At 41.6% G+C, this 19,665-nt stretch overlaps 1 protein-coding gene across 1 annotated transcript in view; it reads left to right on the top strand.

The window, feature by feature from the left end:
- exoc1 (exocyst complex component 1) overlaps positions 1-19,665 on the top strand; it is a 174,832-nt gene that overhangs the window by 118,643 nt on the left and 36,524 nt on the right. Inside the window, exon 10 of the mRNA XM_038791157.1 lies at positions 15,147-15,252. Within this exon, the coding sequence (XP_038647085.1) occupies positions 15,147-15,252 (106 nt within the window). The remainder of the gene's footprint in view (positions 1-15,146; positions 15,253-19,665) is intronic.

The raw sequence follows: 19,665 nt of genomic DNA, 5'->3' as shown, positions 1-19,665 counted from the left end.
AATTAATAAAAACTGCTGTACCAGTTTCACTGTCCTGTTCGTAGTCTCACTGAACTGGATCTTCCTGATGTCATCAAGGAGGTTTTGCACAAAATGATTTCTCCTCATCTGTCTATGCCTAACAGTATCAAAGAAACCCGTGTACAGATCCCCCTTTCCTAATTGTAATTATGTTTTTGGAAAGTACGATACTTTGCTCCTTTAAGCCTGTAATGATCTTGTTAAAGATAGTTTACTGGGAATATATTGTTGGATATTTTCAATTTAATCAGAGAACCTCCAAAAAAGAAATCTCTAACAAATATTGAATGAACTTTAAATTTATTCTTCAAAAATGATGCATGGAGTGTGCGCTGAATTCTAATGTCTTATTTGCATTGTCCTGCCAGCTAAATTGCTTTTTTTTTTAAAAATTGAGTCAATTTTTAATTCTAAAATTGCAGGAAGATGGCTGTTGCTTTGGCTGGCTTGCACAAGTTACTTAGTGAAACCATGTGTCTAACATTTTAAAAGATTTGCTTAAAAAATAACTTTTATGAAAATGATCCTAACTAGTAAACTATTATGGTATTAGTCTTGGGCTAGATAGTCTGTTTGGGAATCCTAGTTTTGGTTAAATTCTGCCCCCAGGTTTAACGACAACAGTCTGCATGCCTGGACTGCAGAAATAGGAGTCTTTCTCAAAGGGTACCCACTTTAGTGCTTCGTGCCACATCAAAGACAAGGGCATTCTTGGCTTCAGAAGTAGACTGTCCAATATGAGGGTGCAATTGGCGACCAATACTATTTTAAATTAGTGAGGGTATTAATTTAAAAAAATAACTAAATGCAGATTCAACATTAAAAATATTGTGATGGGAAGAAAAACCTGCCCAATCCGATAGCATGCAAGATTTGTCATAAAATAAAGAATAGAATTATTGTCACTCGCATCTTTTCAAGAATGTGGGAGTTGCTAACAGGATACACAGATGATTGCTCTGATAATGACTGGGTGTTCACAAATGTTGACAGTAGTTATAGGGACACCTTATTTTTACACTGAGTCAGCTGTGACATTGTGTTTTGTAGTACTGACGCCATTGTAAGCATAATTGATTTCCAAAGTGGGGCAGCAATCTTCTCCCGTCTCAAAATACTAACCACTGCCTAGAATTGGCTCCCGGTACCTCTTGCTGGAAGAAAGTTTTTATTTGTATTGGCATTTGTATTTATTATCATTAAAATGTTTGATACCAGTATTAAAATTTTACTTTTAATGTAATGCAATTTACTGCAATTACTTATAAAATTAACTAACAGTGGATGTTTTTGTAGTACCAATATATGATTGTGATTCTATGATTTTATTCTTAAAATTGATTATAATTAATGTAAGGAAACCAATCAATCCCAGTAAATGAAAAAGCTTTACTCTGGTGCTCACACTGAAATATAAAATATGGAGTTCAATAACAATAGTAAATTAATTTAGTTACAAGAAACAAATTAATTATTACTGAAATATTCAAAGGCTTAAACTGCAGCAGAAAAAATACTGCACCTTTTATCTCAAATAGATATTTTGGATTTGAAAATGAATTGTTAAATACCATGCCTAATTTGCCATTTCCAATTCAAAGTACTAATTTGTGCATGGTGAGTAATAAACAAGCACTTACAGGGTTCAATGTTTTTAGTAGTCATTGAGAGCTCTTATCAGAGAGTAATCTATTAAGTGAAATGCAGCTTGTTCAAAGATAAGTGAATTGACCATCCAAAAGACAGTGACCCAGAGCCTGGATTCGAACCTGGGCCCCCAGCGCCGCAGTCCCAGTGCTAACCACTGCGCCACAATGCTGCCCCTCAACAGAATATATATTATTTTAATTTGGAGTACCCAATTTTTTTTCCAATTAAGGGGCAATTTTTAACTGGGCCAATCCACCTATCCTGCACATCTTTGGGTTGTTGGGGTGAAACCCATGTAGACACAGGGAGAATGTGCAAACTTCACACGGACAGTGACGCAGGGCTGGGATTCGAACCCGGGTCCTCACCGCCATGGGTAGCAATGCTAGCCACCGTGCCTCAACAGGATATTTTAAACTAATTTTTCCCATCTACATCAATGGCTGGATTATATGAACTTGAACTGTTTTATAATAATCACCTTTCAGTGTCACAAGTAAACTTACATTAACACCGCAATGAGGTTACTGTGAAAATCCCCTAGTCACCACACTATGGCGCCTATTCGGGTACACAGAGGGAGAATTCAGAATGTCCAATTAACTTAATACACACGACTTTCGGGATTTGTGGGAGGAAACCAGAGAACTCGACGGAAACCCATGCAGACACGGGGAGAATGTGCAGACTTCCCACAGACAGTGATCCGAGCTGGGAATCGAACCCGGGTCCCTGGCGCTACAGTGAAGCTACAGTGCTAACCACTGATCTACCGTTAATCTTATGTAACCATCTGCTGATAGTGAACTCTTGTTTTTTATTTTACTCCTTTCCACAGGTAAAATTGACAATATAATTTGTGCGTACATGTTGTCCTTTATGACTTGAAAAACCAGTGTGACTTGTGAAACTTAGCGAGCATATTAATATTTAATTTTGTTCAATTCATTTTGAATCATAATTTTCCCAATGGCTCAGAAGGTTGTAATATAGTCTGACAAAGGTAATCAGTTGAGTTCTGGCCTCTGCAGAGTTATACTTTGATTAGAATTTACCAGTGTTTTAATGAGGCAATGGCTTATTTGTGATGTTTTGTTTTTAGGGTCATGATCAAAGCTCGACCTTGGCTCAGCACTCAGCTGAGCTGACTCTTCCTAAACACCTTCCTTTCCATCGAGATCTACTTAGATATTCTAAGTTAATGGAATGGTTAAAGAACACTGACCGTGAGAAATATGATGGTTTGAATAAGGTAAGTAAATGATTAACACTGAATCACAGTTATCATCGTCTATTTTTATTTTATAATTTGAAAAATTAAAATGTCAATTTGGACATTTCTCATATCTGATGTAATGGGCTGGGCCAGTCAAAATTGTGGAATTTGTTGATTCAATCATTTATGAATTGTGTAAAACACCAGTACAGTGCAAAAATGAACCAATTTATTACACTTCGATAGATCATTGATTTGTTTGTCAGCAATTAGGCAATGTTGCTTTTTAGAAATAGTTAAATCTTGAAGATGGTGGCCAATTTAAAGAAGGGAGGGACAACACATGAAGAGAGAGAACTGCTAACAATCCCAGCTAAATGGGAACCAAGAGGAAAAGTTAGGTGGTCAGTAGTTGTGTGGGAATAAGATCAAGTGAGCAGGAGGTGAGTCTCATTGACTATTTGAATTTGGCGAGGTGTGAGAGAAGATAGGAGCGAATTCCGAGAAAGATACAAGTTGAAAGCTAGGGGGGGATGAGTTTTAGAGAGACTTTGGCTGTGTGAGAGGGTGGGACATGGCTCAGGCAGCTGATTGGATGGTTTCAATCTTGGTGGCAAAGATGTTCATGAGCTCTTTACACTTCTTATTGGAGATGAGGGTGGCAGGGACAAGGAAGGACAGTTTAAAATGATGATTAGTAGAGAAAAGAAGCTGAGGGTTATCTTTGCAAATGGGAGCAGAACCCGATATGGTCCAGCATCGTAGTCAGCAATGAAATTTCAAAGCTGCAACCTTGGACTTGGGGTAGCAGAAGTGAAGACCATACCAGAGGGAATGACCACTAGAGCATCAAAGATAGAGGTGACGGTGTGGTTGAGCAAATCACCAGCTGCTGATTTGGACAGAGAGCTGAAGGCTAGATAATTGGCATTTTTACAGTGCAGTTGTAAGTTAATCGGGGGATAATCTTTTCCAATGGCAACTACATAAAACAGGAGGTAAGTTTGGATGTGGAAAGGAGATGTGGGTGGAGAGTAATAGAAGTGATCAGAGATGGCCATATCTGTGATTGATACAAAAGGACTAGCAAGACTATGAGACATGACAAGGTCAAGGGGGTGGCTGTGAATATGGGTCAAGGCGTTTACATGGAGAGATTTAGAAAGGATCAGAGGGCAGTGATCTTGGATGAGAGAGAATTAGAGAGTTGAGATGGAGGTTGAAATCACCATCAAGTCATTCGGTGCAAGGGCAGCAGGGTGGCGCAGTGATTAGCACTGCTACTTCACGGGACCGAGGACCCGGGTTCACTTCCAGCCCTGGGTCCGTGTGGAGTTTGCACATTCTCCCCATGTTTGTGTGTGTCTCACCCCACAACCCAAAAGATGTGCAGTGTAGGTGGATTGGCCATGCTAAATTGCCCTTAATGGAAAACAAATAATTGGTTAGTCTAAATTTATTTTTAAAATGTCATTCGGTGCAGAGGATGATGGAGGAACGCAGTGAAGATAACTCGTTGAGAGCATTTTTATGATAATTGGAAGAATGGTAGAAAATAATGATTTTTGAATGAGAGTTGAGAGTGGCACAGTGGTTAGCACAGTTGCTTCATAGCTCCAGGGTCCGGGTTCGATCCTGGCTTGGGTCACTGTCTATGCGGCGTCTGCACGTTCTCCTGTGTCTGCGTGAGTTTCCTCCAATGCTCCGGTTTCCTCCACAGTCCAAAGCTGTGCAGGTAGGTGGATTTGCCATGCTAAATTGTCCTTAATGTCCAAAAAAAAAGGTTAGGTGAGTTACGGGTATGGACTTAAATGGGGTGCTAATTCCAGGGGCCGGTACAGACTCGATGGACTGAATGGCCTCCTTCTGCACTGTAAATCCTATGAAACAAGGTGATATGCTCACAGGAGGAGCAAATACTATAGAAGTAGGGTGTTATGCCAAGGTGTGATCTGATAAGTGCCACGTTACCACCACAGCAGTTTTGACAGGGCAACTGGGGATGATATAGACTGGCAGGGTGGTGTCATCACCCTCAACCAGGTTTCTCTCAAGGCCATTGTGTCATTACAATCATCCACAGTAAATTTAAAATTGGAATGAGCATTGTTCACATGTGGAGGGAAATACGAAGAGGGGTGGTGAAAGCTGACTGGCTGGCAGAGACGACAAGATCAACAGTGAGAAAAATGAGTGGTTAGCTTAGCCTCCAGTGCCACACAGGGCGGGAAAGTTGACAAGAGAGTGGGTTGGGGCAATTGTGATTGTCACTTCGAATGAACAGCACCGTGCCTCAGTGCACCTTTCAGAGGATGCCAAGAAAGAGACTGAGGGAAGATATCAACTTATCTAAGTGGGGAGTGGGGGGGGGGGGGTCAAGCCTGTGATAACGGCGCAAGTGTAGGAAGATCATGGAGTGCAGGGGTTGGGGAAGGGAGTTTGAGAGTTGAGTAAATGTGAGTGGAGAAATGAAAGGAGGCATGATGGCAAAAGATAACAATCTCAGTGGGGTTAAGAGTTAGGTCAAGTTACATAGGCTGGCTGTGTAAACATAAAGATACATGAAAACCTTATAGTAAACTGGAAATACACGGGACACAATAAGAAGGAGTGCAGAGTTAAATTCAGAAGTGGACAACAATGATGTGGGTCGAGTGAAGTGAGCACGTAGCATCGATGAACTGTGCTCCGAGTTCATAGACAGGGGTTGCAAATGAAGCCCAGAAGCTGTTTTAAGGCAGAGTGAATCAGAGCATGCGGATGTGTACAGAGTCAATATACAGAGTGTTATTCATAGCCCATAACTTTAGTTAATCTGTTACATGTGCTTTTTAAAAAGATTACTAGTGCTGTTGGGGAGGGCTAAATCAGTTTGACAGGGGCATGGGAACTTGAGGGTAGACTCAGGTGGGGCAAAATTAAATATGGAAAGCAGAAAATTAGTGAGTGTGTCTGGAAGACTGGAACCAAAGGATAGAATTTTTAAAAAAAATGTATTTGGCAGTGCTCAAGATTAGATGCTTCACTGCAAAGAATAGAACAAATAAAGTAGATGGGCTGAGAGCCACATCATACATTGTAGAAAGGGCGGCATGGTGGCCCAGTGGTTATCACTGTTGCTTCACAAGCACTAGAGACCCGGGTTTGATTTCTGACTTGGGCCACTATTTGTGCAGAGTCTGCACATTCTCCCTGTGTCTGCGTGGGTTTCTTCCAAGTGCTCCCGTTTCCTCCCACAAGTATTAAAAGACATGCTTGTCAGGTGAATTCTGAATTCTCCCTCAGTGTACCCGAATAGGTGCCGGAGGTGGCAACTAGGGGATTTTCACAGTAACTTCATTGCAGTATTACTTGTGACACTGAAGGATTGTTATTTATTAGTATGATCTCATAGCTATCACAGAAACATGGCTTGTTGTGGGACAGGAATCACAATGTTCTGGTTCACAGAATTTTCAGACTAGATGGAAGTGGGAAGGGGGTGGCACTTTTGGTTCGAAAAGCAATTACAACTATGAGGACGGATGCTATGGTGCAAGGATCATCAATTGAGGCCATATGGATTGAATTTAGGTGCAGTCATATTACTGGAGTGTACTAAATACGCCAGACAGTCAGTGGGAGATAGAAGGGTAAATATGCAGGCAAGTCTCTGAGCAGTGCAAAAACAATAGGGCAGTAATGTAGGGGATTTTAACTAGCTCAGTACTAACTAGGATAGTTTTAGTGTGAAAGGAATGGAGGAACGGAATTCTTAAGCTGCATTTAGGAGAACTGTTTTGACCAGCATATAGCAAACGTAACAAGAGATGTGGGTGTGGGCTTAATTTTAGGTAATGAAGCTGGACGGTGGAAGATATTGGGTAATTGGACAGTTGGGGGTGTGATCATAATTTGGTTAGTTTTAACGCTAATGGTAACGCTTCTTTCAGAGAGCTAGTGTCGACCAGTTGAGCTGAATTGGGGGGGGGGGGGGGGGGGGGTGGGGGGCTTCTCTCGGCACTGTAGGGATTCTCTGATTCAGTGAATAATAGTACAGTTCTGTATTGGGGTATGGTCAATTTTACTCAGCTGAGGAGTGATTTAGCAAAAGAGGACTGGAAACAGCTTCTTGAAGGTGAATTAGTACCAGAGCAATAGGAGGCATTCAAAGGGGAGATTCAAAGTAAACATGGTTCCACAAAGAAAAAGGGTGGAACGGCCAAACATACGGCGCGATTCTCCGCCCCCACGCCATTTTTCACGCCCGTCCGCTATTATCGCCCGACCCACGCCACGAATCGGCGCTTGCCGTTTTTTACGGCAAGCGCCGATTCTCCGAGGCCGAGCGGCCGGTCCTTCATGCCCATTTCAGCACAGCAGCAAACACACCTTCTCGCTGCCGTTGTGAAATGGGCGGCAGTTGCCCGTTTGGGGCATCTGGGGGCCCGATTGGCACGGCAGTACCATGGCCGTGCCAAGAGGGGCATAGGCCGCGATCGGTGCCCACCGTAATGGACGCACTCTTTTCCCTCCGCCGCCCCGCAAGATCAAGCCACCACGTCTTGCGGGGCGGCTGAGGGAAAAGACGCCAACTGCGCATGCGCAGTTGTCCAACCTGCGCATGCGCGGCCGAAGTCATTGGCCGTATCAGCCGGCGTGACGCTTGACGTGCGACCTTGACGACGGTCGTCAAGGCCGCTCCGCCGTGACGCATGGGGCCACGCTCCTAGCCCCGCCCGGGGGGGGAGAATCGGCCCCGGAAGTGGGCGTGAAGGCTGCCGTGGGTCACGGCCTGTCCCACGGCAGCCTTTACGATTCTCCGCATTTGCGGAGAATCTCGCCCATAGAGTTTCCTGGATGTCAAGGAGCTTACGGGGTAACATAAGACAGAAAAGGAAAGCTTACCTCAGACACCAAGAATGAAATACTCCAAAAGGCCGAGAGGAGTATAAAAAGTGGAGGGGTGCAATCGAAAAGGAAATTAAGAAAGCAAGGCTACCAAGGGAAATTAGAGGTAGTATTCGATCCAAGGAATAATCATACAGATTGGCCAAGGAACACAATAGGACTGAGGATTGGGAGCAGTTTAGAATTCAGCAAAGAAGGACCAAGGGATTGATTAAGAAGGGGAAAATAGAGTACGAGAGTAAGCTTGCAGGGAACATAAAAACTGACTGTAAATGTAACTATAGGTACATGAAGAGAAAAAGATTGATGAAGACAAATGTAGGTCCCTTGCAGTCAGAACGAGGAGCGTGTATAACAGGGGACAAAGAAATGGCTGAGCAACTAAACACATACTTTGGTTCTGTCTTCACAAATGAGGACACAAATCAGATACAAGAAATGTTGGGGAATGCAGGGTTTCGTGAGAGGGAGGAACTGAAGGAGATCAATATTAGTGGAGAAATGACGTTGGGGAAATTGATGGGATCGAAGGCTGATAAATCCCAGAGCCTGATAATCTAGATCCCAGAATACTTAAGGAAGTGGCTCTAGAAATAGTGAATTCATTGGTGGACTCTGGAACAGTTCCTGCAGATTGAAGGGTAGCTAATGTAACTCCACTATTTAAAAAGGGAGGAAGAGATAAAACAGGAATTATAGACCAGTAAGCCTGACATCGGTAGTGGGAAAAATTTCTTGAATCCATTATCAAAGATTTTATAGCAGAGCATTCATAAAACAGTGGCAGGATCGGACAGAGCCAGCATAGATTTATAATCATGCTTGACAATTCTATTGGAACTCTACAAGGATATAGCTAGTAGAGTTGATGAGGGGGAGCCAGTGGATGTGGTATATTTGGACTTGAAGAAGGCTTTTGACAAAGCTTTGCATGAAAGATTAGCATGCAAAATTAAAGGGCATGGGATTAGGGGAAGTGTATTGAGATGGATAGAAAACTAGTTGGCAGATAAGAAACAAAGAGTAGGCATTTTTCAAATTGGCAGGGGGTACCACCAGGGATCGGTCTGAAACCCCCAGCTATTCACAATATATATTTATAATTTAGATGAGGAAACAAAATGCAATCTCTCCGAATTTGCTGAGGACACCAAGTGGGTGAGAGGGTGAACTGTGAGGAGGATGCAAAGATCCTTCAGTATGACTGGACAAGTTGAGTGAGTGGGCAAATAAAATGGCAGACAAAGTATAATCTGGAGAAATGTGAGGTATCCACTTTGATTGCAGAAATGAGAAGGCAGATATTATCTGAAGGCCATAATTAGGAGAGTGGATTGTATAATGAGACCTAGGTGTCCTCGAACACCAGTCACTGAAGGTAAGCATGCAGGTGCAGCAGGCAGTTAAGAAAGCACATGATTTGCTGGCCTTCATTGCGAGAGGATTCAAGTACAGGAACAGGGATGTCTTGCTGCAATTATACAAGGCCTTGGTGAGGCCACACCTGGAATATTGTGTGCAATTTTGGTCTCCTTATCTGAGGAAGGATGCTCTTGCTCGAGAGGGAGTGCAGTGAAGACTGATTCTTGGGCTGGCAGAACTGATGTATGAGGAGAGATTGAGTTGGTTAGGATTGCATTCGCTGGAGCTCGGAAGAATGAGGGGGAATGTCATAGAAACCTATAAAATTGTAACCGGATCAGACAGGGTAGATGCAGGACGGATGTTCCAAATGGTGGGTGTGTCCAGAACCAGGAGTCACAGTTTGAGGATACGGGATAGACCATTTAGGACAGAGATTAAGAGAAATTTCTTCATCCAGAGAGTGTTGAACCTGTGGAATTCATTACCAGGAAGTAGTTGAGGCCAAAAATTGTATGTTTTCAAGAAGCAGTTAAATATAGCACTTAGGGCGAAGGGGAATCAAAGGATATGGAGATAAAGCTATTGAGTTGGATGATCAGCTATTATCATAATAAATGAGTTCTTCAGGGTAGTGTCCTAGGCCCAACCATCTTCAGCTGCTTTGTCAATGACATCCCTTCCATCATAAGGTCAGAAGTGGGATTATTTATGGATGACTGCACAGTGTTCAGCACAATTCGCGACCCCTCGGATAATGCAGCAGTCGTGTCCAAATGCACAAGACCTGGCTTGGGCTGACAAGTGGCAAGTTACATCCGCGCCACAAAGTGGCAGGCAAAGACCATCTCCTACAAGAGAGATCTAACCATTAACCCTTGACATTCAATGGCATTATCATCGCTGAATCTCCCACAATCAATATTACCATTGATCAGAAACTGAACTGGACTAGCCATATTAATACTGTGGCTACCCAAGTTAGGTCAAAGGCTGGGAATCCTACGGCGAATAACTCATCTCCTGACCCATCAAAGCCTGTCCACCATCTAAAAGTAGTGTAATAGAATACTCTACACTTGCTTGGATGTGTGCAGCTCCAACAACATTCCAGAAGCTTGACATCATCCAGGACAAACCAGTCCGGTTGATTGCTCCCCATTCCACAAACATTCAAACCCTCCACCACCGACGAACAGTGGCAGCCATATGTATCATCTACAGGATGTACTGCAGTAACTCACCAATGTTCCTTAGACAACACCTTCCAAATTCACAACCACTACCATCTAGAAGGACAAGGCAGCAGATACCTGGGAACCCCACCACCTGGAGGTTCCCTCCAAGTCGCTCACCACCCTAACTTGGAGATATATCGCTGTTCCTTCACTGTCGCTGGGGCAAATCCTGGCATTCCCTCCCAAACAGCACAGTGGGTGTACCTACACCTCAAGGACTGCAGCTAGTTCAAGAACTGGTAACACACCACCACCTTCTGAAGGGCAACGAGGGATGGGCATAAGTGCTGGCCTAACCAGCGATGCCCACATCCCATGGATGAATTTAAGAAAAGAATGGCGGAGTAGGTTTTGAGGTGCCAATGGCCTCCTCCTGGTCCTATTTTCGGTTTCTATGTAAATGTACCATGTATGAGCAGTTTTCTGCGCTGTTGAATTTGAGATTGTGTGTGTTATCTACGAAAAATCTTCAAGAAAATATTTCTTTGAAAAAATCCATTCATTGAGTCGTAGCAACAGAAAATCTAATCTCATTGGAAAAAGTGCCTGGATATGCACCTGAATTAACCTGCAGGGCTACAGACCAAATACTGGAAAGTGGGATTAGGCTGGGTGGCTCGTGTCAGCACCCGTGACCTTCTTCTCTTCCATAAACCTATGATTCTAACCTTCAGTGTGGTTTTCTAAACATGTCTAAATTGTAGAGCTTCAGGTTTTCCAGCCTCAGAATACTAAAAGTGTTCAGATGGTTTGAAAAGTCACATTTGTACACCGAGCTACTCCTGCAATACTTAACTGAAAGTTGTTGATTCTTTTGTAGCCATGATTCCTCCTTTCCTTTTTTGGGGTCCTCCCATACAGCATTTGGCATAACATTGCCCTTTTTCTTTACTGAACATAAGGGTCTTTACATTAATCAATCAGTACCTTTTTTGGCTTCATGAAAATTCCATTTTTAGTTTAAATACAATTGAACTCACTTAGTAATGGTTTAGATCTTAAACTATTCTGTGAGGTTCAAATCTGTTGTACTTTCCCTGTGATTCCAACCTCTGTCCCACCAATCTGTAGTACTGATTGTATTGGCATTCACTGTTGTAAATTGAGTCCTGAAACTATGTTTTATATAGGATTGAAATCCTATTCTGAACACATTTTGTCGCATCCTTTTTTAAAAACTAATTCATAGGATGAAGTAGTCGCTGGCTAGGCCAGTATATTATTGCCCATCCCTAATTGTTCTTGGAGGGGCGGCACGGTGGCACAGTGATTAGCATTGCTGCCTCACAGCACCAAGGACCTAGGTTTGATTCCCACCTCGGGTGACTGGGTAGAGTTTGCACATTCTCCCCGTGTCTACATGGATTTTCTCCAGGTGCTCTGGTTTCCTCCCACAGTCCAAAGATCTGCAGGTTAGATGGATTGACCATGCTGAATTTCCCCTTAGGGTGGGGTTTGCAGGAAGAGAGTCGCTTTCAAAGGGTCGGCGGAGACTCGATGGGCCGAAAGGCTATCGCCTGCACTGTAGGGATTCTATGAGCTAAGTGGCTTGCTGGGCCTTTTCAGAGTCAACCACATTGCTGTGGGTCTGGAGGTCACATGTAGGCCGGACGAGGTAAGGATGACAGATTTCCTTCCGAAAGGGTATTAGTGAACCTGATTTTCTTTATGGCAATCGGTTTCATGGTCATCATCAGACTTTTAATTCCGATTCCCAGGACCCTTGGAGTCCACGTTATTGTATTAATTAGTATGAACTGAATTTGTATACTTATTTCCTTAAAATTGCTATGCAATATTATGGCAAAACATTTCTAAATTGATCTTTGAACACAAACTTGATTAGAAGTACAATTGTCCACTTAATTATGTCGGGTATCTTTTGATAAAACATTCTCTGTGGCCCATGAAGCATTAGTGCGTCTACTGCTGTGACTTGCTTTCCTCTTCTGCAAGGATGATAATGTGTTTCTTCTTTAAAATAAACAGGAAATTCTAAACTTTCTGTTTTTCGTCTATTAAATCTTTTGTCCTAAAGTTAGATATGACTTTGGAAGAAATAATTTAAACTAATGGATGGATCTGAATAATTGGGCTGTAGTTAACTGAGGATTAAGATGATATGGTTTAAAATGTAAACTCATGATTTCAGAGGGCATTCTTTAGTCCTTGATTAAACGACAACGGTGAATAATTTACATCAATAGACAAATGGTCATGCAGGTTTGCAATGAAATTATGTATATTAGAAAAGAGACAGCATGTTCCTCTACTAAGTTACCAACAATATTTCTCTGTGTTTAGGGGCTGTTTAGCACACTGGGCTAAATCGCTGGCTTTGAAAGCAGACTAAGGCAGGTCAGCAGCACGGTTCGATTCCCGTAACAGCCTCCCCGAACAGGCGCCGGAATGTGGCGACTAGGGGCTTTTCACAGTAACTTCATTGAAGCCTACTCGTGACAATAAGCGATTTTTCAATTATTTGTGAAATCTATTAGAATGATTATTGTGGGCCAAACAGCTCATAAGAGAAAAGGGTGTCAGCTTTTTCCCCATTGAATTGGGTGGTGCATTGGGAACATTGCAATCATCCTTTGACCTAAGCAATAACAGCTTTCATTTCTGCAGTATTGTTAAATATCCCAAGATGCTCCACATGAGCATTACCAAATAGAATTTGACACTGAGCCATATAAGGACAGATGACTAAACACTTCCTCAAAGCTAGGTTTTAAGAACCGCCTTAAAAGAGGAGAGAGAGGCAGAGGGATTTAGGGAGGGAATTCCAGACTTTACGGTTTAGGCAGTTGAAAAAAGACGCAAGTGGTGAAGCAATTAAATTAGGGAATATGCAAGAGGCCAAAATTGGAGGAATGCAGAGTTCCCAAGAGAGTTGTAGGGCTGGAAAAGGTTACCGAGATATAGGGCGAGGAGAGGACATGGATGAATTCAAAATCAAAAGATGAACATTTTAAGATTGAGGTGTTACCAGACCATGAACTAATTTGTGTCAACAAACACAGGAGTGATGCGTGAATAGTGATGAGTTTTTGCTTGGTTCCTACTACATTTTGATACAGTCTGCATTACTGGTCCAACATGCTAAGTGGTTGTTAGATATATATATGGAGCACATCATCCTGAGCTAGGATGAGTCTGGTACAGTTTAAAAGTGGTGCAGAGGGCTCATATGACACAGGCTCGGGTGAGTGGGTTCTTCCAGAGGTAGAGGATAAGAGCGAGAGCTGCGGAGGGGGGCCGGCAAATGTCATTATGTTTTGGCCACATCCGAGATTAGTGGGAGGTTGGACCCTGATTTTTGAGGCACTGTCGGAGATCGTGGGAGTGAGAATATTGCCATACCCACTGGTGGCTATGTTTGGAGTGTCCAGCTGCCAGAGCTACTGATTAGGAGGGGCACTGATGTTGTGGCCTTGACCACTCTGATTGCACACTGGCAAACTTTATTGGGGTGGGGGACGGTGGAGCCACCAAGGTTGTGGGTGTGGTTGAGGGATGTGACGGAGTTTCTTAAATTGGAAAAGATTATGTTAGCTCTTAGAAGGTGAGATGAGAGGTTCTTCATCAGATTGAGGATGTCCCTATTCAAGGATTTGTTTGTCACCAGCAGGTTGTGCGTGTGGCGGGTTGCAGAAGAGGGGGATGTTTGGGAGTGAGTACGTGCGTCATGGGGAGAAAAGGGCGGGGGGGGGGGGGAAATGACAAACTGTTTGGATTGTATTATGTTTTTGAAAGATCATTTGATTTGTGTACTGTGGTTAGGAATAAAAAGATTTTTAAAAAAAGATATAAAGGTAAATTCGCCATTGTCCCAGGTGACCATACGCTGCTTTCCCCTTTGAGGGGAAGAGCTGACTGGTGGTAATTTAACTTGAGGATCACCATACCTCAGGCGAGGGGCAAGGTTGGTAAGGCAGAGCCTTCATGAATAACCTCGGCTGATATGGGAATTGAATCCACTCTGCTGGCCTTACTCTGCATCACGAACCAGCTGTCTAGCCAAGTGAGCTAAACGGCATGGAACATCTTGACTAATCTTTGTGAGACAGGGGAAGTGGGGAAAAGAAGGGCGAGGTAGGGGGATAAGCAAAGTCTTTTTGTAGTTGAAATACTTCCAAGATAATATATGTGATTTGTAGTGAGCCAACTATCCGTGGCAGGTTTCAGAATCTGCTAATTCAACCGGAGAGGTCTGCAAAAAATCCAGGACACTGATTGATGATTGACCAACCAGCTGACTTAATATTGGCTGTTTGTGGTTGGTCTTGAAACTGGTGCTTGGAATTCTTCCCACACAGCTCTAGCTAAACCAATACCCTATAACAGGTAGAACGATTCTGGCTAGACAAACGGCAGTGGGATATTAGTGTCAGTGCTATGCGTATGCATGGTCTTGGTTGATAAATTTCATGTGCCCCTATTCTTCTTGGGAATTTCTAAATTTGACAAACCACCCATTATTTCTCTGGGCATAGTTGGTTGTATTCTTGCAGACAAATGGTACGCACTCAACAACAACCAAACAGAACCTGTGGATTACTAAGTAGATTGGTTTTTGACTCTTAAACTTCAGCAACTGAATATTGCTATCGGACTTTAAAAAAAAATATGTTAAAGGTTGTATGCCTTTTTATATATATATATATATATATTATTTTTTTAATATATAATATATAAACTTCACAATTGAACTGCTCAGTAGCACAGAGTATATTAAATATATAAATATGCAATCTTATTCTTTGCAGAACTATGTAGACTATATTTCCAGATTATATGAAAGGGAAATTAAGGAATTCTTTGAGGTTGCAAAGATCAAGATGACTGGCACATCAAAAGAAGGAAAGAAGTTTGGTAAGTCTATCCTTTTATTAGCAGGGGACCATCCCATTCATTAAGGTCCTTTATAAACAGTGCCTCGGTCTTTAGAAATGCAAAGACATTTGCAGAAGGGCTAGTTTGTCTTGGGTGAAGGCTGGTATTATCCTGATATAATTGGTATTTTCTTCCTTTAGAAGTTGCAAAATGTGATTTCATTATTTACACATATTTGGGGAAACTTGCTTCATTTCTTGATTTGCCCTTACCATATTTGCAATAGATTGGCTGAGAAGTGGCATCTTAATTGTAATCAAAACTGAACATGGAAATTAATTCAGCTGGATGGTCCAATAATGAACCATGTTGTGAAGTTTACCAAATGCAGATATAGTCTAACAATTAAATTTAGAATGTTTTTTCATCTTTGCAATCAATAAATTGATCGTGACGTTGTCATATGAAATGTTTTCAATATTTTACATGACGAGATGTTGCATGAAAGTCAGTCCATCTTTTGCTTATTTGCTAATCTAATGGAATTGATATAACGGCATATTTTCTATCAAAGAGGGATAGAAGTAACTTTAATGAACAGTTGAACAAACGTATAACTTGAAAATTTGACAGATTAGAATTTCATGGCAAATGAGTTAATGCATCTTTGAATGCTTTTTTTAAATCATTTCCAATTTTTAAAACTCTCATTTGTGGAATAGCTAATTTGTTTTCGAGCAATTATAATTTTTTCTTGATTATGTATTCTGTAGATTATGAATCACCATGTAATTGTACTCTGGCATGCTTAAATATTTTTTGTGCATTATCGGCATAATTACATTTTGTCTTTTCACTGAATTCAAGCAATAAGATATGGGGAAGGTTCCTATCCTTTGTCATGTTTAAAGTGGCTTCCTGAATCAACTTCTCCATCAGATTTTTTTGAAAAGAAATTATAGAAGATTTTCCATTTCATTTGGCTAAATTCAATCATCTGGCATATTGAATTTGCTGGATACTCTATTCACATGGTATTTTAATGCTGTCTAGATGGTTCTAATAATAGAATACTTTTTGGCAGAACAAGACATATTGTTCTTATTTGCAGAAGGGTTGGAACCGATTGGTGTTCTAACTTATGTTGTTGAGTGAAATTGATATTTGTGTAATTGTAATTAAATGGTTTAAAGAGTGTTACAGTCATTTGGATTTTGAGTAGAAGGACTCTACAAGTTAATTGGCTGTTAATCAGAAGTAACAATTTATATGTTTAAGATCCATATAGGAAAAGGAGTTTATAAAAAAAAAAAAGTGCAATTGAGTGGCGAGATATTTTGGCAGAAAAGATGTGAAGGAGTGGTTATGGCTGGGGAGACATAAATCTATATAAATTTGTTCTAAAAATCTTAACTCCCAACACACTTTCCCATACACTTGAATTGAGATGGCAACTGGGAATGCTAAAACATTGGTGTGTGTGACATGCAAGATATGACCTAGCCTGGATTTTCCAACTACCTAGGAAGAATACACTTGCATGGAGTGGGTAACAATTGAGTTCCTCAAAAAACAGTAGCTGCACCTATAGTAACTACATCAGACATAAGGAAAAAAATAGCTGAAAACAAAGAGTAAATAATTGGATGGATCATCAGGAAAGAGTCAAGTAATTGCAGAAAGCGAGATGGAGATGATCCAATATGTACTGTATGCAAGAAACAAAACATGTAAGTTCAAAGTTAGTATAAAGACTATTAAACATCTTAGGACTTACTGGAACTTGACTGAAGAAAGAATTACTGAAACTTGACTAGAAGAAAGATGTATGTGTTTCAGGAAAGTTAAAGAAGAGGTGGAGTAGAACTGTTCCTCAGGAAAGGTTTACATTCTGCTAGAAGAGAGAAACTGGCAATTGGCAACAGGATAGTCAGCAAGGAGTAGTAGTGTGTGAGGAGGTATTAGAGTGGGATAAGTTATTAGAATGGAGTAAGTTACCAATGGAAAGATGTCGGTGAAAGCCGTTGGTCATGACGTTGCACAGGTATGTGTAATTTTATAAATGACTTGGAGAGCAAAGTTTTGACTTAAGAAATGAAATGAAAATCGCTTATTGTCGCAAATAGGCTTCAAATGAAGTTACTGTGAAAAGCCCCGAGTCACCACATTCCGGCGCCTGTTCGGGGAGGCTGGTACGGGAATTGAATCCGCGCTGCTTGCTATAGAGTTAGTTAGAATGGATGTAGATGCGAAAAAATGTGAATAATCAAATGGGACCTGGATATATTAGGTAAATGGACAGAGACATAATGAATGGAATGTAAAGTCATGAACCATGCATTGATTTTTACGGTACAGAAAGGGACTTGTTTGTCTTTCTGTTTATGCTGAACCAGTATAAAGCTAATCCTTCTGTCTGACTTGCTGCCCATAGCAATGTGCCTTCTTCTGCTTTGAATGATTATCTATTCATCCCTTAACCTGTAACAAAGCATTCCATGCTCTAAGAACAACATAAAAATGCTCCTAACTTCTCTCATCATTCTTTTTTTAATAACTTTATGTTGAAAACCCCACCTCCACGCATCATAGACTCCCAGAATAAATATTCTGTCCCAATTCATTTTGTCAAAGCCCTGTATAATTGTAAAAACCTCCATAAAATCTTGTCTCTCTGGCACTAGATTCCTGTCTCCATAATTAGTTTCATAATTAGTTTCTTATTCCTGGAATGATCCTGGTGAATCGACACTCTAGAATTTCCTACGAAACCAGCTGGAACAAGTGAGGCTGCATAGTGCACATTTTATGGCAATCTGCCTGAAGTACCAGCAGGAAGGAAGTTTGAGGGCTTTGATCGATAGGTTATAAAACTGTCATATCAATATTAACAATTGAAAAAAGCTCAAGTGTTGAGTTGCAAGTCTTGGGAGGTGATGTTAATGTACCTGACTTTGTATGATGATACTTATGGACTGCTGTGTTAATTTTTGTCTCCATTACAGGATTGAAATAGATTTGTTGGTAAAGTCCAAGGGAGAGTCATGGGGCTAGTTACTGAACTATGAGCGCTGAAGGAAAAAATATCTGCTGGGACTTTGCTATATGGCACTAGGGAAAATTGGTGGGCCATTTGCGATTTTCAGGATTGGGAACAAAATTCTTTGTCAGACCAAAAATCCAGGAGATAGGTAGGGCTTTTGAAGGAAATCATAGAATCACAGAATTTACAGTGCAGAAGAAGGCCACTTGGCCCAACGGGTCCGCACCAACCCCCGGAAAGAGCACCCCAGAAAGATCACCCCACCCAAGCCCACACCTCCACCCCATCCCAGCAATCCCACCCAACCCAACCCTTTTTTTTGATGTGGAGATGCCGGTGTTGGACTGGGGTGAGCACAGTAAGAAGTCTTACAACACCAGGTTAAAGTCCAACAGGTTTGTTTCAAACACGAGCTTTCGGAGCGCAGCTCCTTCCTCAGGTGAATGGAGAGGTATGTTCCAGAAACATTTATATAGACAAAGTCAGAGATGCTGGACAATGCTTGGAATGCGAGCATTTGCAGGTAATCAAATCATTACCGATCCAGGGAGAGGGATAATCACAGGTTAAACACTGAATTGCCGAGCAAAAACTTATAGCTAAATTCCGCACGCATGAGTGCGGCCTCAACAGGGATCTTGGATTCATGTCGCATTACATCCACCCCCCACCATCTGGCCTGGACTTGCAAAATCCTACCAACTGTTCTGGCTTGAGACAATTCACACCTCTTTAACCTGTGATTATCCCTCTCCCTGGATCGGTAATGATTTGATTACCTGCAAATGCTCGCATTCCAAGCATTGTCCAGCATCTCTGACTTTGTCTATATAAATGTTTCTGGAACATATCTCTCCATTCACCTGAGGAAGGAGCTGCGCTCCGAAAGCTCGTGTTTGAAACAAACCTGTTGGACTTTAACCTGGTGTTGTAAGACTTCTTACTGTACTTCTTTTTTGACACTAAGGGCAATTTAGCATGGTCAATCCACATAACTTGCACATCTTTGGACTGTGGGAGGAAACCAGAACACCCGGAGGAAACCCACGCAGACACAAGAGAATGTGCAGACTCTGCACAGACAGTGACCCAAGCCGGAAATCGAACATGGGATCCTGGAGCTGTGAAGCAACTGTGCTAACCATTGTACTACCGTCCTGCCCCTAATCTAGGCAACTTTTATTTTAACTATGTGAGGAATGATAGAAATGTGAATAGTGTACCAATTGGAATGGTGGAATAGGTGACCACAATGGAATTTTTAAAAAATAGATCATTTCCTCCAGGGACAAGTGTTGCAGTGTATATTATTATGGCCACAAGCAGCCCATTAGACTACCTTTCCAAACTCACTCAATTCACTCCAAAACACATCATCATTTAAAAAAACCTCCGTTAAATCTCTTCCT

Source organism: Scyliorhinus canicula, chromosome 3, assembly GCF_902713615.1.
Source record: "Scyliorhinus canicula chromosome 3, sScyCan1.1, whole genome shotgun sequence".
NCBI classification, from domain to species: domain Eukaryota; kingdom Metazoa; phylum Chordata; class Chondrichthyes; order Carcharhiniformes; family Scyliorhinidae; genus Scyliorhinus; species Scyliorhinus canicula.
This window is presented reverse-complemented; position numbering and strand designations above follow the sequence as displayed.